Source organism: Pseudopipra pipra, chromosome 4 (assembly GCF_036250125.1).
Source record: "Pseudopipra pipra isolate bDixPip1 chromosome 4, bDixPip1.hap1, whole genome shotgun sequence".
In the NCBI taxonomy this organism is placed as follows: domain Eukaryota; kingdom Metazoa; phylum Chordata; class Aves; order Passeriformes; family Pipridae; genus Pseudopipra; species Pseudopipra pipra.
The window spans coordinates 74,704,183-74,730,540 of NC_087552.1; the positions used below are offsets into that span (position 1 = coordinate 74,704,183).

Here is a 26,358-nt window from a genome sequence, read left to right on the forward strand (position 1 = left end):
GCTGCTCCATCCCTGGGAATGCCCCAGACCAGGTTGGACAGGGCTTGGAGCAATCTGTGGAACGTGTCCCTGCCCATGGAATGAGATGGTCTTTAAGGTCCCTTCCAATCCAAACCATCCTGTGGTTCTATGAAATTCCTTCCACTGCCCTCCCTTAACATTCCAACCCACCAGATCCAAGTCTCCCTGTATTCCCTCAAGAGGATTTTCCTGCCAGAGTCAACCCAAACACCTGGACCCATCCCTGAAGCACCCACACATTCCCTCCCCACAGACCTAAAGCTGTCACCTCCCTGAACCTCCTTCCAGGAAGCCAAGGGCAAGACGTAAATGCCAATAAAAATGTCACTGAGCAGCCTCAGAGAGCTGCAAGAGAAAGAATCCACCCTGGAAGCACTCCTGGGATGTGCTCAGAGTCTGTCCTGCTTCCCAGCACAGCACCTGGTTTGCAAGGGGGCAAAAACAACTTTGAAAGGTTTATTTTTTAACTCTAAACACGACCCGCCACCGAGCGGAACAAAGCAGAGAACAGCCCAGTTTGCCACCGAGACAAGTTCATCCTTTTATTGTGTTGGAGAGCCCAGGGTCCAAACCCCTCCCCAGCAGGAAGAAAAACGAAAAACAAACCAGTATAAATAGGAGCAAAGCCCATCCTCGCCGCGCCGGGAGAGGGAAGGCCATTCCCGAGCGGAATGCCCGGGCGAGCCCGAGGGGATCAGTGCTGTGCGGGAAACGTTTGGGGCAGGGCAGCCCACAGGGGGCCGTGGCTGCCAGGGCCAAGACGTGGCTCTAATTAACACAACATCCACGAGCCCTCCGAGCGACCATCTGCCGACGAGCCCGTTAATTAACGCGCGGGGGTTAATTAACACAGGGATTAACCATCGGAGCCGCGTCGCCGTTCCGGCCGGGAGCACCGGGGTTCTCAGTGGTTGTGGGGGCGGCCCCGGCCGCGGCCACGGCCCCCCGGGGCGGCGTCCACGGTGGAGCGGGGGTTCTTGATGGTCTCGTCCACGGAGACGATGAGACAGGCGGCCTCGGAGGCGGCGGTGAGCGCGTTGATGCGCACCACGGCCGGCTCCCACACGCACGCCTCGAAGTTGTCCGCGATGTCCTCGTTGTTCACGTCCACCCCGTACCACATCCCGCCCTGAGGGGACACAACGGGACACGGCGGCTCAATCGCACGGCTGTCCGGGAGTTTGGGATGGAAGGGAAGACAGGGAAACGTTCGGGGAACTCGCTGAGGGAAGGAGGGTGTGTGAGGGGAACACAAATCCCAACCACCATGTCCTTGTTTTTGGCAGTGCCTGTGCCCAGTCTCTGTTGGGATTCTCCACAGAGCTCTCTCTGCATTCCCCCTTTATTAGGGTTCCTTTGGTAAACAGCACCCGGTGCTGTCCTTCAGTTAAGTGGAATTCCCAGGACTTCCTGCGAACTCCAGGTTTTGACTCACACACTCCAAGGCTGAAACACTCCCTTTTGACCCTATAACTGAGTGCAGGTGCTGGTGGCTTAACTTGTTCCCACAGTGCCGGCGGTGCCTCATAAAACAGAAGCCTCATTCCATTTTAGGATCACAGAATCAGGTTGGAAAAGACCTCTGAGATCAGAGTCCAACCTAAGACCCAACACCACCGTGTCAACTACACCATGGGCACCAAGTGCCTCATCACCACCACGCCAACTAGACCATCCACATCCAGGCTTTCCTTGAGCAGGGATGGTGACTTTCCTGAAGTAGTCACCAGGCATGGTGGCTCCATTATCTCTGTGGTCAGCCCATTCCATGAAGCTCTAAAGCCTCACGGGACTCATTCCACTGCTGCCTCACTCCCTAGCCCACAGCCCCAGGTTTTGCACCCCCTCATTTCAGGGTATTCCTGCTAATCCCACAATCAGGAGCAGGATGGAATGTGACAGGAGTGACCAAAGCCAAGGGGCAACTTCCAAACACCAGGATTAGGATCTCCACAAGATCAGCAATTGGGACCTCCAGCTTGCAGCTCCTCAGCCAACTTCCACTGATTCCTTTCATGTTTAACACAGCAGCTCCCTCCTGACAAATGATGCATTTTCAAGGAGCAAATCAGGACTCCCAGCTCTGGGAGTCACCCAACAGCTGGGATCAAAGGGAAGACAGATCCTTTCCTTTCATAGCAACGTGTGCCGAGCCTGCACTTGATCTGGGAACAAACACGGCGTTTAATCAAAGAGGACAAGTCTAACACGGGCTCAGCCGAGTTACACCGGATCCAACAGCTCCAGGAGGAAAACATCAGGGAGAAAGGGATCCCACCCACCCCTGGCTGTGCCCTGGGCTCCCAGGTGGCCCTACCTGTGCGTGCTTGGCTCGGAGCTTGTTCAGGATGTTGGTGGCATCAAAGCCGGCGTTGTCACAGAGCTGGCGGGGAATGATCTCGAGGGCTTTGGCGTAAGCACCGATCAGCAGCTGCTGCTTCCCTGGAATGGTCCTGGAATAGTCCCGGAGGTACTTGGAAAGCTCCATCTCTATCGCGCCGCCGCCGGCGACGACCGAGTCGTTCTGAAGGGAAAAGGGAAACGGGAAACACTCTCATTCCAAGGAGGGGGAGAGCTGGAAAGGCTCTGTGCCAGGGCAATGCCAGCCCACGGGAATCCATAGTCCGGGCTGCTGCCATCCCTGGGATTGCCTGGCAGCACTGCTGGGAGCTTCAGGACCACACTAAGAACCTCCAGGGGCAGCTACCAGCAGCTCATCCCAGCTATGCACAGGATAAAAGGGGATTTTGGGAAGGATGGCAGCTCACAGCCCACCCAGGCCAGGAAACCCACTTCCCTCACTTCCATACCTTGAGCCCACTTCCCTCACTTCCACACCTTGAGCCCACTTCCCTCACTTCCACACCTTGAGCCCACTTCCCTCACTTCCACACCTTGAGCCCACTTCCCTCACTTCCACACCTTGAGCCCACTTCCCTCACTTCCACACCTTGAGCCCACTTCCCTCACTTTCACACCTTGAGCCCACTTCCCTCACTTCCATACCTTGAGCCCACTTCCCTCACTTCCATACCTTGAGCCCACTTCCCTCACTTCTATACCGTGAGCCCACTTCCCTCACTTCCATAAAGCACCCAAAGTGAAGACATTGGCAGCAGCACCTTGCAGCCAAGTTCTGCTGTTTTTTTCAGGAGAGAGGTCAGGATGTTCTGTCTAAAGGCAACAGTTCCCAAAATCTTGATGTGCTTCTTCCCAGCCCCTCAGGACAAACAGCCCTCAAAGCTGCTTTATCCAGAAACACCCACAGCTTGGCAGCATCCTCAGGACACATCCAGAGAGGCCTTGGACTTCTCTTGGTGCTCCCAACTTGCCTTCAAAAGCAGGGGCCTGTCACCCCCTCAGACTGGTCACCAAAAGGGGGAACAAGTGGATTTACAGGCATGGACACACCCATGACATTAATCCTGTTCAAACCTCTTGAAGATCCACCCAACACACCCAGGATTGTGCTTGTTTAGGATGGAGGACAGAGCAAGCACAAGTTACAGCTGTGCAGGAAGGAAAGGAAAACCCAGGCGTGCCTGGAAAGCACTTGGAGCCACTGCCAAAGCAGCGCTGAGTTGGCCAAGGAACAGCACTTGAGTTAATCAACTCCTCACTCCAGGCCTCTCCAGAGACCTCAGCCAACCTCTGGCACGTGAGAAGGCTCCCAGAAGGACTTAAGGCTGTGCCAAGGCTGAGGAAGAACCCCAGTGCCAGCCCGGCAGGGAGGCAGCTCCCCTGGGGCTCACCTTGATGGCTCTCCTGACGATCATGATGGCATCGTGCAGGGACCGCTCCGTCTCCTCCATGAACTGCTCTGCTCCCCCGCGCAGGATGATCGTGCAGGTCTTGGCCTTGGGGCAGCCCGTGAAGAAGTTGTACCTGCCAAAGGCACGGGGCAAGAAGGGTTATGGGGATGGAGAAGTGGTGCTGCTGCTGGAAAGGATCCACACCAACACTCAGGGATTCGGGACGGGACGGATCCGTGACTGAAGCCGTGTCACCCTCACGGCGCCCCATCGGATCTTGGGCTTAGAAGGAGCAGAGCCAGGCAACACACAAGGAAAATCTGGGAAAATCCACTCTCTTCCTGTTGCCAGGGATTTGCTAAACTGGTGCTCCAATTTTCTACTTGGCAGGAGTCAGCAGCCAGCTCCAAACAGGAATTCTCCTCCAGCAACAGGAAGGACCCCAGTGTACTGTCCCCAACTTCACCTGCACTGAAGCAAAGTGTCACTATGGAACATCAGATAAATGCCACAATCAACCCCAAAATGTGCTGCTTTTCCACTAGAAATGAAGCAATACCACTGGGCTTTCTACATGACACTGCAGAATAAATATATGTATTTTAAATGCATATATAAGGGGTAAGATTAGAGGAAATCTCAGCCTCAAAAAGCAGCTTTTGTATACAACAAAAGAATTAGTTTTTAACAACCTTGTTTTCACATCAACCCCTTGAAAGATGCTCCAACCTGCCAATGCTTTAACCCAAATTCTTCCAACTGCTACTAGAGGGCTGGCAAGGTACTCCAGGTTTACAGCTGGTGTATTTACCTCTCTCCCCCAATCTGAGTCTCCTCGAAGAGTTCACACCGGCCCAGAACATCATCTGTCAGGGCATTGACACTGGTCTGGATGGATCCACCACAGGCCTGCGTGGAACGGAGATAAAGCAAGGAATTACCAACACTGACAATCCAAATTGATTTCCCAGCAGGGTCTCATTCTTTAGGGACAGCCCAGCTGTTTTAGCTGATGCAAATCCATCCCGCAGGCCAGATTCAGGAAAAGCCCTTAATTTCCCTGCCATCTCAAAATCCTCGACAGCAAAATAAGATTATGCGGCTTCGAAGCGCTGACTCACGGGCTCTGGAGTCCAGGAAATACACAAAGCTCAGGGAAAAAAAAAAAACTACTCATGATGGAACAGCCAAGAACTAGGGAAAATAAAGCTGTACTGATGCAATGAGCAGACCTTAATCAGAGAAACAAAAGAGCAGTGCAGATGCAATTAGTGCGTGACTGTTCATTCCGTCAAGGAACAGCCTTGTCTGTCTACGCCAAGTTTAAATAACAACCACGCGGGCAAAAATGAAGTGATTATCATTTTAAATCTTTGCAAGGAACAGCGTGTTCAGGCACAGCCTGTTGCCCTGCTTTGGGAATCCCCAGCCTGGCAGTGTTAAAGGGAAACCAAGGAGCTCACCATCATGGTCCGTTTGAGATCCTCCTCCGGGACGCGGCCGGCACAGAACATGTCCCTGTCGGCGAAGTACTGCGTGGCCACGTCCCCGATGGGAAGTTTGGACAGGACAACTTTGGCTCCTGACTTGTGGATTTTGTCTAGTTTGTCATACAGGATGTTCCACTCGGCATCCACGATGGCCTGGTAATCCTGGCAGGGAGGAGAGAGGGACAATCCCGTTATGAGGGATTGGGAATGTTGCTCTTGCAGCCCCGGGATACGGTTGCTTTCAACACCCCGGGGATTTTAGGCCCCTCTATTTTATGCCCAAACGGGGACCTTGGTTGCTTAAATTTGAGGAGGCTCTTTCAGCATTACAGAATCACAGAATCACAGAATCAAGCAGGTTGGAAAAGACCTCTGAGACAACTTGAGTCCAACCTGTGACCCAACCCCACCTCGTCACCCAGCCCATGGCACTGATGCCACATCCAGTCTGTCCTTAAACACCTCCAGGGAAGTGACTCCACCACCTCCCTGGGCAGCCTATTCTGATCACTCTCTCTGTAAAAACCTTCTTCCTAATGTCCAACCTGAACCTCCCCTGGCACAGTTGGAGGCTGTGCCCTCTTGTCCTACTGCTGGTTCCTGGGAGCAGAGCCCAATCCCCTCTGGCTCCCCCCTCCTGTCAGGGAGTTGCAGAGCCAGAAGGTCCCCCATGAGCCTCCTTTTCTCCAGGCTGAGCCCCCCCAGCTCTCTCAGCTGCTCCCGCTGCTCCAGCCCCTTCCCAGCTCCGTTCCCTTCCCTGCACATGCTCCAGCCCCTCAACATCCTTCCTAAATTGAGGGGCCCAGAACTGGACACAGTACTCGAGGTGTGGCCTCCCCAGTGCCCAGTCCAAGGGCAGAATCACTTCCCTGGTCCTGCTGCCACACTGTTCCTGATACATTCCAAGTACTGCTTGATGAGCTTTCCCTGGAAGGCCACTTGGTAGGCACAGGGAAGTCACTACAGAGCTGATGCCTGGACACAGCACAGCTCAGGCACAAACATGTCCTAAACCTGCTGAGATTCCAAGTCTCCACACCCTTCTCCCAGAAGAGACAGCACAACCCACCAGGTATTTTCCAAGGGGAAGGATGTGCACAAGGCAATCCCATTTATCACAGAATTGTTAATGGTTTGGGTGGGAAGGGACCTTTAGAGGTCACTTAGTCCAACCCCACTGCAATGAGCAGGGACACCTTCCCCTATTCCAGGTTGCTCCAACCTGGGCTTGGACACTTCCAGGGATCCAGGGGCAGCCACAGCTTCTCTGGGCAACCTGGGCCAGTGTTTTATCACCCTCACAGCCAGGAATTCCTTCCGAATATCCCATCTATCCCTGCCCTCTGGCAGTGGGAAGCCATTCCCCCTTGGTCTGTCCCTCCATCCCTTGTCTCCAGTCCCTCTCCAACTCTCCTGGAGCCCCTTTAGGCCCTGCCAGGGGCTCTCAGCTCTCCCTGGAGCCTTCTCTTCTCCAGGTGAACCCCCCCAGCTCTCCCAGCCTGTGTCCACGGCAGACACACTGCAGTCCTGGGAGCACCTCCATGGTCCTCCTACCTTTTATCCCACTGGACAAGCAGTCACCTCCCGCAGGGATCAGGCAGCAGGGCAGGCTCCCCTTTGGCTCTTACCTCCACAGTGTTGACTCTGATTTCAGCGTTGTCCTTCTCAGCTTTGAGCTCCAGCTCCACGTTCAGGAGGGCAATTTTGGGGGACTGGTACTTCTTGGGCTGCATCTCAAACCCAGCGTAGGAGAAGGTCTTCTTGAAGGCGACTCCGGCCACCAGCTGCGAGTCCTTGAAGGCAGGGATTTGTGTCAGGCTCAGCCTCCCAAGGTTCTCTCCACAGGGTTAATAACTCCCACAGGAGACTCCCTGCCTTCCAGAGGCCTCATTTACAAAGCCTTCCCAGCGCTGTCTCCTTTGATTAACCCACTTTTTAGAGGGAAGAAGCAGCAAGGGTTTCTCTCTGCTCACAAAAAGCAGCTTCAATGGCTTCCTCTCCACCCCTCAAGACCCCACAGCCAAAAACGCTGCACACACAACCTGAAGATCCAAGGCATGAAGCCATCAGTTCTCTCCTTGATCTCTTTCCCATTCCTACCCTTTGAACATGGATACTTCTAATCCACACTCTGGGCTGGTTCTTTTTGCTCTGGTTTGTTTTTCCAAGCTCTGTCACCGCCTCTGGGATTTTTCTGCCAGCAGGACAGCCCTGCCCAACCTGGAGTGATCTCTTTGACTCCATGGCTGGGAGAGAAATCAGGATCTAACTTTCCTACTCCACAGCCAGGAACAAATCCCTGCCATGTATCCAGGTGCAATCCCATGCAGGACAGGTATTCCAGCACTATGGCACAAACCACACATCCCACCCACCACCAGATCAGCTCCTTCATGAGGTTTTCCTTGCATTTTTCCCAACCCATTCCTACATACAACCAGGATTTTTGGATCCAGAAGTAAAAAAAAAACTTCCCACCAAAAAAAAAAAAAAAAAAACAAAAAACAAAACCCTTGAACATTTCACTATTTGAAAAATACAAAGGGAATTTAGGGTTTATATTAATTTGTATCAGTAACATTTGCTACAAAAGAGGTAAGAGTGTACTTGGCTCAAAACCCAGATTCTCTACCTATGGAAAAGAAATCCAGCCCTGTCTCCTAAGCTTTTTCCTCACACCAGCACCTTTGTTTCACTTTGGGAATTCCCAGACAGGCATTATCAAGCCAGGCTGCATTTCTGCTCGAGCCAAGTGATTCCTGTCTCCCACCCCTTCAGGACAGGCTCTGACAGAACTTACTTCCAAAGCTCCTCCTTGCACCTTCTTTATTCCAATCATTTTGAGCTGTAACAAGTCATCCAGCATCATGACAGCATCTACAACCATCTTGGAGAAGAACTCCTTGCTCTGGGAGATGAGTTTAGAGCTCAGGGCTGTGGCTGCACACTTCTCCAGGAGGCTCCTCTGCTCACTGCAAAGAGGGAGAACAAGGGCTTGTCACCTGATAAATCTTTTCCCAAGCCCAAAGCACTGTTTGGCTTCATTAATCAGAGAATTGTTTCGGTTGGAAAAGATCTTTAGGATCATTTAGTCCAGCACTGCCAAGGCCACCACTGACCCATGTCCCCAGGGGCCACATCTACAGAGATTTTAAATCCCTCCAGGGATGGGGATCCACCACTGCCCTGGGCAGCTGTGCCAGGGCTGGACAACCCTTTCCAGGAAGGAATTTTCCCCAGTATCCAACTTAAACCTCTTCTGGTGCAATTTAAGGCCATTCCCTCTCCTCCTGTCCCTTGTTCCCTGGGAGCAGAGCCCGACCCCCCCAGGCTCCCCCTCCTGTCAGGGAGTTGCAGAGCCAGAAGGTCCCCCCTGAGCCTCCTTTTCTCCAGGCTGAGCCCCCCCAGCTCCCTCAGCTGCTCCTGCTGCCCCAGCCCCTTCCCAGCTCCACTCCCTTCCCTGGAAAAGCTCCAGCTCTTGGCATGAGGGGTCCCAAATCCTCTCTTATAGAGGCAAAGATCAGCTCCCTCCTGTCAATGGGGAGAACGAGGCACACACACAGATTCTAAAATCCCAGTCTCCCTTTTAGACCCTGAGCATCAGCCCAGGTTGATTGGCTTTTAGACACCTAAAACCAGGAAAACAGCAGGTCCTTTCCCTCATCCAAAGGCAGGAAGTTGTTCCTAAAACCCTCTAAAGGCAGCACATTCTCTCAAGTATTAACTCAGGTTAATTATGTGTAACCCGGTGGGTGATATAAGAGACACCAGGGAAATACGGATCCAGCTGCAGGATCTCTCCCTCCAGCTCCTGCTGCCCATGGGAACTGCTGAATTTCCCATCCCAGGACAGCATTTGGCTTCCTTTTTTTCAGCATTTTTTCACCATCTGGACAACTCATTTTGGTTTATTTAAGGTGGTTATTCAGTTGCAACACTTCAGATTTACTCCAGGTATTAGCAAGGTCACGTAGACAAGAACTTAAAATCCAGGAAGAAAAGGAACTCCAGTATTCTCACCTCAGCTGAAGGGGTCCTTTCTTTACTGTTATGAACTCTCTACCTTCCACTGGGCAACAGCTAAAAAGGGATCTGATCCTCAAGGAATTGTTGAGATTTAACACTGGCACCGACTGCAGCAAGAGCTGCAAGTCTCCTCTGCTGCAAAAAAGAAATCAGGCCACTTATTTTAGTGCCCAGCTCCCTCCCTGTGCACTGGAAGACACTGCCCTAATTATTGCCTGCAGCCAAGTGAGAGCAAGGCATCGCTCCCAGAGGAGCAGGAAATTCCAAATAATTTGGGAATAACCCCAGTGTGGGGCTGAAGCTGTTCGGTCCGACCTCGAGGCCTCAGCCAGAGGCACAGGAGAATTCAGGAACACCCTCACACCAGCTCAGCTGAAGCCCAGGAACACAACCAGGTCATCTCCATGGAAAACTTACTCTTTATCCTCCTTCTTCACGGAAACAGCGATGTCTTTGATCTTGTTCACAGCCTGCCAAGACACGGGGCAACAGCTGGATTAATGATTTATGCTCCTGAACTCATCACATCTCCAACTTCTCCCTTTGTATTTTAAGATAATCTTTTATTCCTTGCTTCAACATCACTGAAGTTTCAAGCATTGAAGCTACTCCACCCCTTCCAGCGCAGTAATTCCAAGAAACACAGCAATTTAAGAGGAGTGGGAAGAGACTCTGCTGTTTTCTGGGAAAACACAGGGCTTTTGAGGGATTGCACCTGCAAAAAGTCAGTTTAAGGGGACCAAGAGTCTTGATGAGATGCAAGGTTTACTAAGGAGCAGCAGAGATCAGGAGAACGAGAAGAGAATTTTCCTGATTAATCGTTCATCCTTGGAAAAAAAACACAAAGGGAAAGAGAGCACCCCAGAGGGAGAGACTGGTAACAACAGCTCCCTGACAGCAGAAAGGCAGCTCATGTTGGCAGGAAGACACCAGGAGATCATCAATGACACTCCCCACGCCCATTTAGCATTCAGTTTTCCCAAGCCCAAAGCACTGTTTGGCTTCATTAAACAGAGAACTGTTTTGGTTGGAAAAGATCTTTAGGATCATTTAGTCCAGCACTGCCAAGGCCACCACTGACCTGTGTCCCCAAGGGCCACATCCACAGGGATTTTAAATCCCTCCAGGGATGGGGATCCACCACTGCACTGGGCAGCTGTGCCAGGGCTGGACAGCCCTTTCCAGGAAGAAATTTTCCCCAATATTCAACTTAAACTTCTTCTGGTGCAATTCAAGGCCGTTCCCTCTCCTCCTGTCCCTTGTTCCCTGGGAGCAGAGCCCGACCCCCCCCCGGCTCCCCCCTCCTGTTGCAGGGAGTTGCAGAGCCAGAAGGTCCCCCCTGAGCCTCTGTGGCACAAACTCCTGTCCCCAGGTGCTCTGAAGGCTCACCAGCTGCGTGGCCGTGCGGAAGGCACGGATGATGATCTGGGGATGGAGCCCTTCCTCCACGTAGGGCTTCACCTGCTTCAGGAACTCGGCTGCCAGCAGAGTCACGGATGTGGTGCCGTCACCAACCTGCGAGGAGAGGGAACAGTGTCACCCACAGGCTGTGACAGCAGCTGCAAAACCACAGAGGGCTGCCAGGGATATCAAGATTTCAGGGTTTTCTCTGCTTGTGGATTTGTGGGCAGATTCCTTAGTGATTCATTGAATCATGGAATGGTTTGGGTTGGAAGAGATATTAAAGTTCACCTTGTTCCACCCACTGCCATGGGCAGGGACACCTTCCACTAGACCAGGTTGCTCCAACCTGGCCTTGGACACTTCCAGGGATCCAGAGGCAGCCACAGCTTCTCTGGCAAACCTGGGACAGGGCCTCAACACCCTCCCAGCCAACAATTCCTTCCAAATATCCCACTCAAATCTCCCCTCCTTCAGCTTAATCCATTCCCTGTGTCCTGTCCCTCCATCCCTTGTCCCCAGTCCCTCTCCAGCTCTCCTGGAGCCCCTTTAGGCCCTGCCAGGGACTCTCAGCTCTCCCTGGAGCCTTCTCTTCTCCAGGGGAACCCCCCCAGCTCTCCCAGCCTGGCTCCAGAGCAGAGGGGCTCCAGCCCTGGCAGCAGCTCTGGGGCCTCCTCTGGACTCTGCAGCAGCTCCACGTCCTTGTGCTGTTGTTCCCAGGGCTGGAGCAGCTCTGCAGGGGGGTCTCACCTCAGACAGGGGCAGAGGGGTAGAATCCCCCCCTGCCCTGCTGCCCACGCTGGGGGATCAGCCCAGGGCACGGGGGGGTCTGGGCTGGGGCATCTCCAGCCTCTCACCCACCAACACCCTCAAGTCTTTCTTGGCTCTCAATCACTTCATCCCCAGCCTGGATTGACACCAGGGATTGCCCCAGCCCAGATGCAGCACCAGAACTTGGTCTTAGACTAAGAAGAGCTGGGTCTAGACTGCATCCCATTTAGGGTGAACTCCCATTTCCCAGTCTCCTCTCCTCATAAAACACGGAACTTCATCTTTGAAGTTCCCAAACCACCCATCAGATCCGGGCCAAAGAGCTCAAAACATTCGAAAGTTATCCCAAAAGAGAGGGGATCAAGAGAGAAACCAGGATAAATCCCAGCACTCCATGAGCAATTCCCAAAGCCCACAGGCTCCCGAGCACAGCCAGGCTCCCATCCCACCTCTGCATCCTGGGATTTGGCGATGTCCACCAAGGTCTTGGCGGCGGGATGGACGACGTCGAGGAGCTTCAGGATGGTGGCACCATCGTTGGAGATCGTGGCTTTGCCTGGGATTAATGGAAAAAAGGAAGTCAAGCTTCACCACCAGGATAAAGCCCTCGGCCCTGTGTCTCAGGGGGTCTCAGCAGGATCCTCTGTTCCACCTCCATAATGTCTCCTCAGCCCATTTTTGGAGCAGATTCAGGGTCAGAGTGTGAAACAACTCCCCACACCAATTAAGAGGGGCTTAGATTTCTCTCTGATTTCTCAGCAGCCTCCCCAGACAGATAAAAACATATTCTGGCCTGACACTCACGTGAAAAAAGTCTAGAAATCATACCAGTTATTAGATAAATTTAAATCCAATTACCCTTTTTAATTTCGTTATTACAGTTCCTATTTGTAATGACTCTTTAAAGACAACAGTAAGACTTTCCACCCCACCCCTGAGTAAACAAAAATAACACACAATAATTAGTTTGGTGACGTCATACAAGTCTTTTCAGAGCGAGTATGAGTCTCACCCCTAAATCACACCCCAAAAAAAGATTAAAAATCAACCCAGTAACACCCACTGAGCTCTCAATGAGCCTCACTTAAAACATAAATAAATAGAGATGGCCACAAATACCTGAAGGCCAGGTTCAAGACACCCTGTTTTTCCTTTCTGACATGGATTTTCTCATATCCAGTCCCACTAACTCTGGATTTACCCAATCTCACCCCAGGGCCTCCTCACTCTAACAGCCAAGAATTCCTTTCCAACATCCCACTCAAATCTCCCCTCCTTCAGCTTAATCCATTCCCTGTGTCCTGTCCCTCCATCCCTTGTCCCCAGTCCCTCTCCAGCTCTCCTGGAGCCCCTTTAGGCCCTGCCAGGGGCTCTCAGCTCTCCCTGGAGCCTTCTCTTCTCCAGGGGAACCCCCCCAGCTCTCCCAGCCTGGCTCCAGAGCAGAGGGGCTCCAGCTCATTGGAGCATCAGAAACAGAGCTTTGAGGAACATGAAGACAATTCTGAACATCTGGAATTGCGATGGAAGGTCTGGAATTGTGCTGGAAGGTCTCCCTGGAGCCTTCCCTTCCCCAGAGCCGCAGCTTTGCACGCAGCAAACAGGGAATTCCTCAGGTTGGTCTGACAATTATCCTTCATTCCACAGCAAAAGTCACTGTGTTAAAGTGACACCGAGACAGAAACTGAACCTCTGCTGGGAGAGTCAACTTTAGTACGAGGTCAAGAAGCTGAAACTTTCATATATGCAAATGCTGGGACTAATTGATAAGAGGATATGAATAAACAGGCTGCTCTGGGAGTGATTCCCAGGTCCCTTTCCCACATCCTTACCCCGGTCATCCACGATGAGCTTGTCCATGCCCCGCGGCCCCAGCGTGGTGCGCACGGCCTCGGCGATCACCTGGCAGGCATTGATGTTGCTGACCAGCTGGGGGATCCCCTGGGAGGTGTCCGTGCCCTCCTTCAGCAGGATAACCGGAGTGGGCTGAGGAGAGAACCCGCGGCAGAGCCGTCACTCCCATCCCAACGACCCGGAGCAAACTCCTCACACAGCCCACAGCTCATCCAGGACCAAGAGCAAACTCTACAGACTCCTTAAGAGTTCCTCTGCTTTCCCCTTCCCACTGTGTTGGGAATTCACCCAACTGCTTCCACTCTGGGACTGCAGAGTAACTGTCCTGAAAATAAGGGGGGGAGTGGGTTTGGTGGTGTTGTGCTCAGTGAGGTTCTGATTCTGATGCTGGAGTTGGAGAAGACAGAACATGGAATTATTACTGAGACAGCAAGGAACTGAACAAATTTAGGTGGCGGAAAGGGGTTCACCTGGAGAAGAAAAGGCTCCAGGGAGACCTGGGAGCCCCTTGCAGGGCCTAAAGGGGCTCCAGGAGAGCTGGAGAGGGACTGGGGACAAGGGATGGAAGGACAGGCCAAGGGGAATGGCTTCTCAGTGACAGAGGGCAGGGAGAGATGGGATATTGGGAAGGAATTCCTGACTATGAGGGTGGGGAGGCCCTGGCCCAGGTTGGGCAAAGAAGCAGTGGCTGCCCCTGGATCCCTGGAAGTGTCCAAGGCCAGGTTGGACGGGGCTTGGAGCAACCTGGGACAGTGGAAGGTGTCCCTGCCCATGGCAGGGGGTGGAAGTAAATGGTCTTTAAGGTCCCTTCCAATCCAAACTATTCCATGAGCGATGCAACTGCCTCACAGACAGAGCCCAGACAAAGACTGAACAGAGCCAAAACTGGGGAGGCACCGGTTTGGAATAGAGAGGGAAATTAAAGCATGGCTGTGACAAGAATAAAAACCACAAGGAGCTACAGGAAAGGGTCCTTAAGATGGATCTGGAGGGACTCAATGATCCCTTAAGAGAGTCTGGAGCACCTCTCTGATGAGGAGAGATGGACTTGGTTAGTCTGGAGAAGGCTGAAAGGGGACCTCATTAATCCATATAAATATCTCCAAGTGGTGTCAGAGGATGGTCCCAGACTCGTTTTGGTGGTGCCCAGCAACAGAACATAAACCAAAACACATCAAGTTCCACTTTAACATGAGGAAGAACTTTCCATGGAGGTGGTAGAGCTCTGGAACAGCTGCCCAGGGAGGGTGTGGAGTCTCCCCCTCTGGAGACATCCCAAACCCACGTGGGATGAGTTCCTGGGTCACCTGCTCCAGGTGACCCTGCCTGGGCAGTGGGGTTGGACTGGGGGATCTCCGGAAGTCCCTTCCAATCCTATTCTGCAATCCCTAAATCCCGGGGAAGGCTTTGTCGACGGAAAAGCAAGGAGCTCTTCCACACCCGCCCGAGTAGCGATCTCAATGGAAAAAAGGAACTGTTTATCCCCGGGAGAAACGAAGGTAGCGGCACAAAAACCGAAGGGACTCGGGGCCGGAGGGGAGGGTGCGGGACGGAGCTGCGGGATCAGCCCCGCCAGGACAGCCTTGGACCCGGCGGGAAGCGCCGCCGTCCCGCCCCATCCCATCCCGGCCACCCCAGGCCTGCGCGGCGGGGCGGCCCCATCGCCGCGCCCCATCGCGCCGCAGCCGCTCGGGACGCGTTCCCCGGAGGGCAGCGGGGGCCCCGCGGGTTGTTCCCGGCGGGAATGCCCGTGGATGGCGCTGGATGGCGCTGGATGGCGCGGGAGGATCACTCACCATCATCGCGGCGGCCGCTGCGCTGCCCCCACCCCACAATGCACCGCGCACGCCCAGAACCTTCCCGGGGGCGGGGCCCTTGGATCACTATTTGGCAGCGGGGAACAGCGTGAGGGCAGCGTTGCAAAGCCGGAAAGCTCAGTATTTAGCAGCGCGCGCCGAGGTGACAGCGAGCTGCCCGCGCCGGCTCGCGGTTGATGGATGGCCGTGTGGACCAATAGAAACGAGGCGAGCGGGGGTTCCGCCAATGGCGGGCGCGGGGCGGGGCGCTGGGCGGGGCGCGGCGCAGCCATGCTGCCCTGGCTCTGGCTCTGGCTCTGCGGCTGCTGCGGGACGGCCCGCGGTGAGTGAGGGGGGCACGGCACGGGCCCCGCACGGCACCGACCCCCCGACCCCGCGTCCGGACCCGGCCCCCGCACCCCCGGCCGGCCGGCCGCCTGCCTGCTCGGTGCTCCGCGATCCCCGTGTATTCCCACTCCCCGCATGCCGGCCCCGTTGCGATTCACCGCCTGGACCCGTGGAGGGATGCGGGGGCATTTCCCCTCGCTGCGCCCCGACCTAGTTGCGTTTCTCCTCCTGCATCCCGGCCTGGGTGCATTTCCCCTCCTGCATCCCTATCTGGGGGCAATTCCTCTCCTGCATCCCGATCTGGGGGCAATTCCCCTCCTGCACCTCAATCCCGGTGCAGTTCCTCTCCTGCCCCCCAGTTCAGGTGCATCTCCCCTCCTGTGTCCCGTTCCAGGTGCATTTCCCTCGGCGCACCCCGACCTAATTGCTTTTCCCCATCCAGCACCCCAATCCAGCTGCATTCCCCCTTGGTGCACCCCGAGCCCGTTGCATTTTCCCTCCTGAACCCCAATCCAGGCGCACATCCCTTCGCTGCATCCTGACCCCGTTGCATTTCCCCTCCGTGCCCTGTGATCCAGGTGGATTTCCCATCACTGCATTCCAGTTCCATGACATTTCCCCTCCTGCACGCCAATCCAAGTGAATTTCCCCTCTGTTCACCTCAATCCTTATCCCTTCCACGGTCCATTTGCATTTTCCTCTTCCCCTTGTGCACCCCAGTCCACCCCAATCCCAGTGCCTTTCCCCTCCATCCCTTCTTAGCTCCTGGGAACTGTTGTATCTCCCCTTGGAGCATCCCAAAACCTGACATTTTGGGTCCCGGGCCCATCCAGGACCCCACATCCCAAAGGGTGTGTTCCCTCCCCCCTGGTTCAGGAACAATAAATGAGAATTTTCCCATTTTTTCAGGGATTTTCCCTGCGGTTTTCCTTGCCTCTCACCTCTCTCCATTCACCCCCAGGTCTACGCATCCATGAATACTTGTACTTCCAAGTGCTCAGTCCCGGGGACATCCGTTACATCTTCACTGCCACTCCAGCCAAGGATTTTGGTGGCGTGTTTGTAAGTATTTAAAACTCAGTTTGTCACTCTGGCTCCCTCCATCCCAATATTTCTCCTTTGTGGGACTCAGTGATTTGGATTTTTGATAAAAACAGAGCTAATCGCTTTTCCATGAGCATCCTTGGCCTCAGCAGGCTTCCAGAGGCAGGGATTGGCCTGGCTGTGTGGCACTTGGAATGGGGCACCTGGAAGCTCAAAATCTCCCCAAATGAGCAGGATATGGGACATTGAGGGGCTGAAACGTGTCCAGGGAAGGGAGCTGGGGAAGGGTCTGGAGCACCAGGAGAGGCTGAGGGAGCTGGGGGGGCTCAGCCTGGAGAAAAGGAGGCTCAGGGGGGACCTTCTGGCTCTGCAACTCCCTGACAGGAGGGGGGAGCCGGGGCGGGGGTCGGGCTCTGCTCCCAAATAACAAGAGGAAAAATGACCTCAAGTTGTGCCAGGGGAGGTTCAGGTTGGATATTGCGAAAATTCCTTCCTGGAAAGGGTTGTCCAGCCCTGGCACAGCTGCCCAGGGCAGTGGTGGAGTCCCCATCCCTGGAGGGATTTCAAAGCCATGTGGATGTGGCACTTGGGGACATGGGTTAGCGGTGGCCTTGGCAGTGCTGGGCAGTGCAGGGACAGCTGGAGTGGGGCTGGGAATGGGAAGCAGCTCCGATGCCTCATCCCTGCCTGTTTCCCTCCCGAAGAACACAAGGTACGACCAGATCCACCTGGTCCCGGCGGATCCTCCGGAGGCCTGTGGGGAGCTGAACAATGGGGTCTTCATCCAGGACCAGATCGCCTTGGTGGAGAGGGGGTAGGTCTGGCATCACAGGGCTTTTAGGGGGACCCTTTGGGCAGGAGGGGAGATGCCCATGGCACTGTCACAGTGCCATGGCCACATCTTCCCTTCACCTCCAGCTTCTTCTCCACGTGGGTAAACGAGGAAAACACGAGGGTGTTCCTACCCCAGACATCTTCATCTTGTGTCTTTTAGCCTGTGCTATGGTGGAAAAAAACCCATCTGGGTTCACACTGAAAGAGGTTTAGATGGGATATTAGGAAGAAATTCTTCCCTGTGAGGGTGGGGAGGCCCTGGCACAGGTTGCCCAGAGAAGCTGTGGCTGCCCCATCCCTGGAAGTGTCCAAGGCCAAGTAGGACGGGGCTCAGAGCAACCTGAGATAGTGGAAGGTGTCCCTGCCCATGGCAGGGGGTTTGAACTATATAATCTTCCAAGTCCCCTCCAACCCAAACCATTCCATGATTCCATGATTCTATTTTATTTTTCTTTAGCAGTGTGGGTGGCTTGTGCCTAAAATAGAGACTCGGAGGAGCGCGGTTGGGGCGAGGCGCGGGATCGGAGAGACAATCCCTGGGCTGGGTGTCTCCAGGCAAGGCCCTGGCACTTCCAGGCTTTGCACCTACCTGCAGGCAGCGAAATTTTGTCCCTCTGTGCCCCAGGGGCTGCTCGTTCCTGTCCAAGACCCGAGTGATCCAGGAGCACGGCGGGCTGGCCGTGATCATCGCCGACAACGCCTACGACAACGACAGCTTCTACATCGAGATGGTGCAGGACAGCTCCCGGCGCACAGCCGACATTCCTGCGCTCTTCCTGCTGGGCAGGGATGGGTGGGTGCCCTGGCACATCTCCCCGAGGGTGGGACAGCTCATGGGAAGGGCAAAGCGATGCCTTGTCCCCACAAAACGGGGTCCCAGCGATCAGCGTGTCCCTCCTGGGCTTTGCGGGACAGATTTGGAGTGGATTCAGTCATGATTAATCCACAGTTGGAGCTTTATGGCTCAGTTGGAGCTGTATGGTTCCAGTTGTGGTTTATGCTCAAGGCTGGGCTTCAAGTCTCCCAAATCCAGCGGCTCTGGAACACCTGTCACCTCTTTATCCTTCCAGGTACATGATCAGGCGCTCCCTGGAGCAGCACGGGCTCCCCTGGGCCGTCATCTCCATCCCCGTCAACGTCACCAGCATCCCCACCTACGAGATGATGCAGCCCCCCTGGACCTTCTGGTAGCAGCAGGAGGCTGTGGCGGATCGTGGGCTTCCCAGTGGATCCCAGGAGTTTCCCCTAAACACCAGGTTTGGAGTCCCAACGTCTTCCAGAGATCCCACTGGATTTGGCAACGGGGAGATCTTCCTGCTGGCCAAGTGCCAGGTGGGAACCTTGAGCCTGGCACTGAGCACCCTTTGCTGTGACTTTGTGGGAGGGAGGTGATGGCCCAGAGCAGGCCAGCGCTTCCCAGGAAACATTTGAACTTGTGCTGCTGATTTGGTGGGATGCAGGACTGGCAGGGATGGGAGGGAGAGCGACACAGGCTTGGTCTGGACCAGCAGGGCTCGCCCCATGTCTGTATATTTTTGTCTGAGCTAATGAAGTCTGAATGTTTTAGAGAAAGGGAAGTTTCTCCTTTTTTCTTTCAGCAGTCAGGGGATGAAGGGATAAATCTCATCCCCTAATATTTTTCCTAGTAAAATTCCCAAGGTGCCTCCTGCAGCTGGGACAGTGCTCAGGCCAGACCCCAGACATGGGCTGAAGGAGCACCACGGCAGAGCCTCCAGCACTTGTCCCCAAAGTGTGTGTCCCTGGTCACAAATCCAGAGCCCACACTCCCACAGGTGCCTATTCCCTCATCCCCAGACCTGTGGCCCCACAGGACCAGCCCCTGGGTCACCCACCACAATCCAGTTTACCAGTACAAACCACAGGATCCCAGTTCTCACCAGTCTCGGTTTATTACGAACACTGAAGGGGACGCGGCCCCTGGATGGTCGGGGACAAGCAGCGGGGTCAGGGCTGGCGGTGATGGCAGTGTCAGGGCTGTGTCACCCTCAGTCCCACAAGCCAGCTGCCACGGACACAGCGGTGGGAAAACAGCTCCCCAAAATCCATGAGGGGAGGGAATAACCCCGGAGCACACCCCCAGCCTGCTGCCTGTCCATCGCCGGGAGCCGTGCTGTCCGCAGACAGGGACACTGCAGCACGTGGCGTGGCCTCGTCGGTGGCAGCGTGGGATGGGTGACAAGGGGACATCCACGTGGGGCCACTCGGTGCCAGGACATCTCTATGTGGAGCCACTCGGTGCTGGGATGTCTCCATGTGGGAATTCGGGGTGGGGAAGCGCACAGCAGCTCCCACTCGGGCACATCCTCGTCCCACTGCCGGACAGAGGGACAACTCCCAATGTCTTTGGGGTTTTGGATGACACCACATGTCAGCTCTGGGATGCTGGGATGCTCTGGCCATTCTCCATCCCCAGATGGTCCTGGAATCACTGCTTGGGGCTGTGTTGTTGGAAGGACGGGCTGAGTCAGGAAGGAGGTGCCTGCAGGATCGGCTCTGCTCTCCCTGCTGGACTCAGGATCTGAGCCCCCCTCTAAGGTGTCCCTGTCCCTGCAAAATCCCCTCACTGCTCACCAAGGCATGGAATGGAGGATACATAAGGACCCCGGCTCCGTAGTGCGTAGATAGTGCTTATATAGACATTAAATAGTTCCCCTCGTGCACAAACACACACACACACACATTCCCTCATCCCTGCGGGGCGGGAAGGACAAGCTCCTCCGCATCCACGGCCGGCACAGACACGGAGCAGCCTCGCAGGTGGCCACAAGGAGGGGCTGGCTGGATCCTGCTCTCTTCCAGCTTCCTCTGCAAGCACCAGCCAGCCCCTCCGGGAAGCAGGATGTGGCAGAGGGACACCAGCTCACAGTTTGTCCTTACAGGGAGGACGGGGACAGCCTCACACACACACGCAGGGACAACACGGACAGGCGGGAGCAGGACCTGCCTCCGGCTGCCCCACTCCGGCACCTCCGCACGGCCGCCCACCCGACCCCACAACACAACCCTGTTCCTTGGATGAAAGCTGCTGCCTCTGGGAGGAACCCCCAGTCCCTTCCCGTCCCTTCCCTTCCCTGTCCTCTTGCCAGGATCAAACGTCAGTCATCTCATCCTCCAGCTCGGCATCGTCCGTCTCTCCCTCGCCCTCCTCGTCTTCGTCCGACGTCACGTCGGCGTCGTCGGCTTGCGCCAGGCACTTGGGACACGAGCAGGTAAACAAGTAGTTCTCCCTGGGAAAATGGGAAGGAAGGAGGAAAAAGATGGATGGCGTTGGGACAGGCACAAGCCCACACTGCTGCTGGGCAGGGGTCGGGGACAGAGCAGCCAGGAAAGGGGCTAAATGTGTTAAATCCAGAGGAGTCTGGATTTAACCACCATCCTGCTGGTTCAGGTGGGGTGAAGGTATTCCAGGTGGAGAGGAGGATTTCTCAGCCCCATGAGGTGATGGGACACGGGGACAGTGACCACCAGCAGGAACCTCTACCCTTGAAGGGCAGAGAAGGAAAAGGAAGGTGGTGGGGACTGCAAAGGGTCTGCAGGAGCGAACTGCAGAGTGGTGCAGGGAGAGGGGGGAGCCCAAATCCTCAGTCCCCGGGGCTACAACACATAAGAAGGGAATTCTTATGTAGAATTCACATACAGCCACACACTAAGGCACACACAGAGCCTCAGGGTGGGGGTGCTGCCCAGATGGACAGTTTGGGGGTGCAAAGGGGTGTGGGGCCCCCCCAGGTACCTCCAGGCAGCCCCTACCTGAGTATCTTGTTGCGGCTGTGTCTGCTCCGCTCCCTCTGACAGCAATCTAAGTAACTGATGCAGATTTCCTGCAACCAAAGAGAAACAGGTTGGGCTCAGGATGACTTCCCACAACCCTAAAGCAGCACAACTTGTGCCAGGCCCTCTCAGAGTCAGGCAGAAATGGGGTCTGGCAGCCCCTACACGGGACGGGGATCGAATTCTTCTGCCGGGACAACACGGGAGACAGGAGGTGTTGGGGGATGTTGGGGACACAGGGATGATGCCAAGGTGTGATGTCACCACCCAGGCCCTGCTGTCTCACCTCTCCTGCTTCGATGTCCTCCAGAGCAGTGAGATGCAGGAGGAAGTTGTTTTCTGGGAAGGATGTCTCAGCATTGGGGATGCAGCTGTGGTTACCTGTGGGCAAGACGGTTTTTTTGCTAAATGCTTGAGTGGCTCCTGGAAACTACATCATATCCGAGTCCATCCAAGCCAGGACTGACCATTCCACAGCTAGGCAAGGGGCCACAGACCCTGGGAGAGCACCAGGCTCCAGGGCAGCACCATCCCATTCCATCCCAAGGCTGGGAAGCACAAACCCCTTTCTCCAGAGGCTTTTAGGAAGAGGTGAACCAGCCTAGCACAGGACATTTCCCTCCTCACTCCTAGTTTTCCTCCCAGTCCTCATGTTACTTACAGCAGCTCTGGAGCACGTAGAGCCCTGATCCCTCGCAGTTGAGGAACTCTCCAGACTCTGCAGCACAGAGAGGTGGTGTTAGAGCTTTACACAGACCATTCCAGCTCTTCCACATGGGAGCACAGAGGGATTTGCAGCAACGTGGAATGCACTGTCTTGGTTTTAAGACCCAGCCAGCGCTGCTTTGGGGCCAGGTGTGTGAGGGTGATTTCTCAAGCACCCTTCCCTCCCCATGAGAGGGGATGGAGGGCAGGAAAGTTTGCATCCCCAGGCTCCCTGTCCTGCCCCTGCATTCCCACAGATCCTCACCCTTCTCGATGTCCTTGTAGAGCTGGTCAATGAAGGCGTCCAGTTCCTCCCGCTGCAGCATCGGCAGATCCAGCGCGTCACACGCGTGGACCCACTGGCTCAGGGAGCTGTGGGGAAGAGAGGGACACTGTTACAGTCTCATGGTGCTGTCAGGAAGCACAGGGACATTGTTACAGTCCCACAGTGGTGTCACGAAACACAGAGACACTGTTACAGTCTCATGGTGCTGTCAGGAAGCACAGGGACACTGTTACATCCCACAGTGCTGTCAGGAAGCACAGGGACACTGTTACATCCCACAGTGCTGTCAGGAAGCAGCAGGACCTATCAGGGTCCCACAGTGTTGTCAGGAAGCACAGGGACACTTCTACAGTCCCACAGTGCTGTCAGGAAGCACAGGGACACTGTTACAGTCCCACAGTGCTGTCAGGAAGCACAGGGACACTGTTACATCCCACAGTGCTGTCAGGAAGCAGCAGGACCTATCATGGTCCCACAGTGTTGTCAGCACACAGTGGGATCTCACAGAGGGGATCCAAGGTGGCTCTGAGCAGCCAAGGTGTGAGGGGCATGCCAAAGGGTTGGACACAGCCAAGACAAAGTTTTTCAAGTCTTTCCCTCCATTCTCCTTTCTGAAACCCAGCCTTACTCAGGAGAGCATGGATTTACATTCTACATCTCTGCTGCCCTGCAAGGAACACCCATTACCTGGTTCCACAAAGCCCCTTTACCTGGTTCCTATGCCTTGGCCATTGGTCCCAACGAGGGCAAAGAGGGATCGAAAGCCTTCTGGAGTGAACCACTGCAGGAGGGAGAGGAGAAAGGAACTGAGTCCAGGCCAGCCTGCAGCATCACCCCACTCTGCAGTGCCTCAAATCCCACAGGGAGCTTTGGGGGAAGCAAGGAATGAATGGGCAGATTCCCATGGGCTGTTTGGGAGGCAGATCCACTCACCCTGCTGAGATACTCGTCATAAAGGGCTTCGGTGAAGAGCAACCGCAGCAGCTCCAGCTGGCCCTGGCAGGACAAGGAGCACAGTCAGGGGGAGGAGATGTCACTGTCACTGGGTGCCAGCCCCAGGCTGAGGGCCTGGCCCAGGACAGGCCACAAGGCTCAGGCTCCTCATCCTTCCCTGCAGGGCTGGAGGCTGCTGCCCTCACAGCAGCAAAAGCCACTCATTTTAGCAGCAAAAGCCACCTACTCAGCAGCTAAATATCACCCTGGCCCAGCCCACAGCAAAGCATCTCCCCCACAGGAAGGAGCAGCACATCCCATGGAAGCACCACGAGCCCAAAGCCCTCTGAGCAACTCATTTCCTGGCTGTCAGGGCCCCCACTTTAAGCCTGGAATTTCCAGTGCCTCCCATCCCAGCTGTAACAGGGCTTCTGCACCTCTGGGCTCACAGACACAGGTGGGAGAGGGCAGGCTTGGGAATTCAAGAGCTGCCGGGGTCTTACCTTAAATTTGTCCCCCAGCAGCTTGTGCACAATCTCCTCTTCTTCATTTGCTGTCTTGCTGCAGAACTGGGAGAAGGCCTTGATCCACCACTCCTTGTCTTTAGCCTGACAAAGGAATCAAGCAGAGGCATTGCACCAACCTTGCTTTCCTCCCCAGCCCAGAGAGAGGGAATATTGTCAGAAAAAACACTGAGAAAGCCAGGCCAAAGAACCAGAGCCTTGGGAAAACATCCACAATGGGATAACGAAACCACACACGGGCAGCTGCAGCTCCAAACTGCTGACCTACCTGCTTGATGGTGGCAACCATCCTGGCCATCAACATAATGCTGGAAGTCTCTGGGGGATAATGCATGTTCCTGCAGGATAACAATGAAGAAGAGATGAGCAGAGCAGGGCTGGTATGGAAATAAAAAGCTGGAGGGAGGCAGAGGCAGCTGCCATTCGTGTGGTCAGGCCTGCACTAATCCATCACACCAAAGTGGCCATTGCAGCAACACTGTGTGGGGATCCAGCAGAGAAACCTGCATCCACCTTCCTGCTCCATCCATACAAACAATCCCCTCCCATCCTGTTCACCCTGTATCCCACACAAGGCCCAGCTGGGGTTTGAGACAAGATTTGGGTCAGGGATGTCTCTTCTCCCCTCTGGGACCGTTTTTTTTTTTGCAAGCAGGGACAGCAATTTATCAGCCCCTGAGGAGGATCCCCAGAGGCTGCAGGAGCACCATAAAATTGCAGGAATGAGCTTTGTAGCTCTTTACAGGGAGAAAAACAAGGACTACTCAGCCGTGTGCGCTGCCCACACCAACTCACCCCACCAGCAGGGAGAGCCAGGCAGCATTTCAGGGGCATTCCCACCCTCCAGCCACCCCATGCAGGGATGCAAAGCAAGGAGAACCACCTCCTTTGCCCGTGAAGCAACAGGCAGGTCAGTGCCCTACCTCCACGCCTCCTGCAGCTTGTTGAGGGGGTGTGTGGGGTCGTCTCGGGACGGGCCGAGGCAGAGGACCTGGTGGTACTGCTCCAGAGCTGCCTGCCTGCACTCCGCGCTGCAGTACGTCACCTAGAGCGGGGGGACAGCGCCCGGCATTGGCTCCGGCAGCAAGAAAATGGGATCCTACATCCAGCTGTGCCAGCTGTGCCCCCTCCCTGACCGGCCGGAGCGTGGAAAGGCAGACACCCATCTTGGGCAGCGCAGGTGCCTGGCTCGGAAATCCCAGAAAGACGGCATTCCCTCCCGGCAGTCCCGTACCTGGCATCGGGGGCACTGCTGGTGCAGGTCTTTCCGGGTGCTGCACTGCTCTGGGTGAGGCAGCACCAGAGAGCTCTTCCCCAGCAGGCGCTGGGCGTTCTCCTCTGCCGTCTCCAGAGCCCGCAGGCAGTGATCACAGGCTGCAGGGGAGAAGAAGGATGGATGGATGGACGGATGGATGGATGGATGGATGGATGGATGGATGGATGGATGGATGGATGGATGGATGGCACAGGAAAGCCTTCAGGAAGGAAACGGACCAGAGCCCCAACATGGTGCAACTGGTACCAGCATCAGAGATGAACAAGGGGATGGAGCTCGGAGCAAACTGGGCTACTGGAAAGTGTCCCTGCCCACGGTAGGGTGGTGGAATGAGTGGATCCTTAAGGTCCCCTCCAACCCAAACCATTCTGGGATTCCATAGTGGCATCTGGAGCTGATGGAAGTCACCATCCCTCAAATGACACCTCAACTTGCCAACGCTTTAGCGCAGAGGCAGAAACGGCAGCAGGGGCACCTTTACACCATCGCAAAGGCAAACCCAAACCTTTCCCTTGATACCGGGCAGCTCCTTTGGGACCCCGCGGTCACTGGGGCAGGTGACAGGGACACGGCACCAGTACCAGCCGCTCACCTCGGTAGTTGTACAGGGCATTCCAGAGGAACTGGGAAGACACCACCGGCCTCTCCACGAAGACTGTTTCCCCTTTGCGGATGTTCTTGGTGGCGAACAAGCCCTTTCCCTGCCGAGGGACAGCCGTGGGTCAAGGGACGCGCCCGGAGCCGAGTCATACCCGGGGGCTGAGGGTACCCCGCCATCCCGAGGGGACCCTGTGGGCTTCTACCTCCTTTCCCCTCTAAAATTGGGAAGGAAGGGAGGGATCCCCACGGAGCGGAGACTCACCTTGGCGCTGCTGATGAACCGCGCCTCCGCCGCAGCCCCGGCGTGTCCCCCCGCCGCGGCCGCCATCTTCGGGCGGCGACTTCCCCGCCCTGACCCGCCGGGCAGCGCCTCTTCCTCTTCCTCCTCTTCTTCTTCCTCCTCCTCCTCTTCCTCCTCCTTCTCCTCCTCCGCCTCTCAGGGGTCCGCGCCCGCCATCGCCCCCCTCAGCCCCGGGGCGGGCGGGGGCCGGCGGCCATTTTAGCCCCCCCCGCTTCCCTCAGCCCACAGCCACGCTCCAAAAACACCGCCAAAACACTCCGAAACGGCGCCGGGGCGCTTCCACAGCCACTCCAAATCGTAGAAGAGTTTTGCTGCCTCTCCCTTATTAATTGTTATTATTTGGTGGTAGAGGAATAGCCGTCGCAGCTCTCTCAGGTGGGACCGCAAGGTGCCCCCTCACAGGAGGAGGTGCCCCCTCACAGGGCGAGAAGGAATCTCCCGCTGCCCTGCGCACCCAAAACTGACTAGACTTTCCCAAAAAAACCTTTAATGCAGCCTCTATTAATTATTATTATTCTTTAATGGCAGGGGAATAGCCATCACAGCCCTATCAGGCAGGAACACAAGGTCCCCCCTCACAGGAGGGGATGCCCCCTCATAGGGAGAG

General features: G+C 55.4%; 3 protein-coding genes across 6 annotated transcripts in view; 1 reads left to right on the forward strand and 2 right to left on the reverse strand.

Annotated features, from left to right (window-relative positions):
- Positions 1-537: 537 nt before the first annotated feature.
- The window catches only part of CCT7 (chaperonin containing TCP1 subunit 7), a 61,113-nt gene continuing 35,292 nt past the window's right edge, over positions 538-26,358 (reverse strand). Inside the window, exons 1-13 of one of the 4 annotated variants that reach the window (XM_064653607.1) lie at positions 15,109-15,250; positions 13,291-13,444; positions 11,911-12,017; positions 10,679-10,804; positions 9,707-9,759; positions 9,284-9,424; positions 8,064-8,235; positions 6,892-7,056; positions 5,237-5,425; positions 4,585-4,682; positions 3,774-3,906; positions 2,339-2,545; positions 538-1,150 (exon numbers count right to left, since the gene is read on the reverse strand). In XM_064653607.1, the coding sequence (XP_064509677.1) occupies positions 926-1,150; positions 2,339-2,545; positions 3,774-3,906; positions 4,585-4,682; positions 5,237-5,425; positions 6,892-7,056; positions 8,064-8,235; positions 9,284-9,424; positions 9,707-9,759; positions 10,679-10,804; positions 11,911-12,017; positions 13,291-13,444; positions 15,109-15,114 (1,776 nt within the window). In that variant the 5' untranslated portion in view covers positions 15,115-15,250 and the 3' untranslated portion in view covers positions 538-925. Of the gene's footprint in view, positions 1,151-2,338; positions 2,546-3,773; positions 3,907-4,584; positions 4,683-5,236; positions 5,426-6,891; positions 7,057-8,063; positions 8,236-9,283; positions 9,425-9,706; positions 9,760-10,678; positions 10,805-11,910; positions 12,018-13,290; positions 13,445-15,108; positions 15,251-26,358 lie in introns of those variants that run through there. The other 3 variants (XM_064653608.1, XM_064653610.1, XM_064653611.1) reach the window with 3 other exon arrangements.
- PRADC1 (protease associated domain containing 1) lies at positions 15,366-18,906 on the forward strand. Its single transcript, XM_064653613.1, has 5 exons — positions 15,366-15,451; positions 16,418-16,518; positions 17,205-17,314; positions 17,960-18,127; positions 18,405-18,906. Exons 1-5 carry the CDS (start codon positions 15,400-15,402, stop codon positions 18,523-18,525), a joined length of 552 nt encoding a protein of 183 aa, XP_064509683.1. The 5' UTR covers positions 15,366-15,399; the 3' UTR covers positions 18,526-18,906.
- On the reverse strand, positions 19,226-25,862 carry SMYD5 (SMYD family member 5). Its single transcript, XM_064653612.1, has 14 exons — positions 25,713-25,862; positions 25,443-25,551; positions 24,809-24,948; positions 24,498-24,619; positions 23,843-23,912; positions 23,554-23,658; positions 23,051-23,113; positions 22,828-22,898; positions 22,097-22,203; positions 21,788-21,844; positions 21,413-21,507; positions 21,106-21,176; positions 20,439-20,582; positions 19,226-19,793 (listed from the first exon to the last, which is right to left on the reverse strand). Exons 1-13 carry the CDS (start codon positions 25,776-25,778, stop codon positions 20,444-20,446), a joined length of 1,215 nt encoding a protein of 404 aa, XP_064509682.1. The 5' UTR covers positions 25,779-25,862; the 3' UTR covers positions 19,226-19,793; positions 20,439-20,443.

Excerpts from the sequence above, each read along its gene's own strand:
- PRADC1 (XM_064653613.1), top strand. The coding sequence starts at position 15,400 with ATGCTGCCCTGGCTCTGGCTCTGGCTCTGCGGCTGCTGCGGGACGGCC. Across the intron at positions 15,452-16,417 it reads CTGCTGCGGGACGGCCCGCG|GTCTACGCATCCATGAATAC; the intron begins GTGAGTGAGGGG and ends ATTCACCCCCAG. Across the intron at positions 17,315-17,959 it reads ATCGCCTTGGTGGAGAGGGG|GGGCTGCTCGTTCCTGTCCA; the intron begins GTAGGTCTGGCA and ends TCTGTGCCCCAG.
- SMYD5 (XM_064653612.1), bottom strand. The coding sequence starts at position 25,778 with ATGGCGGCCGCGGCGGGGGGACACGCCGGGGCTGCGGCGGAGGCGCGG. Across the intron at positions 23,913-24,497 it reads AAGCTGCAGGAGGCGTGGAG|GAACATGCATTATCCCCCAG; the intron begins GTAGGGCACTGA and ends GTTATCCTGCAG. Across the intron at positions 20,583-21,105 it reads AGCCGCAACAAGATACTCAG|GGAGAACTACTTGTTTACCT; the intron begins GTAGGGGCTGCC and ends CCATTTTCCCAG.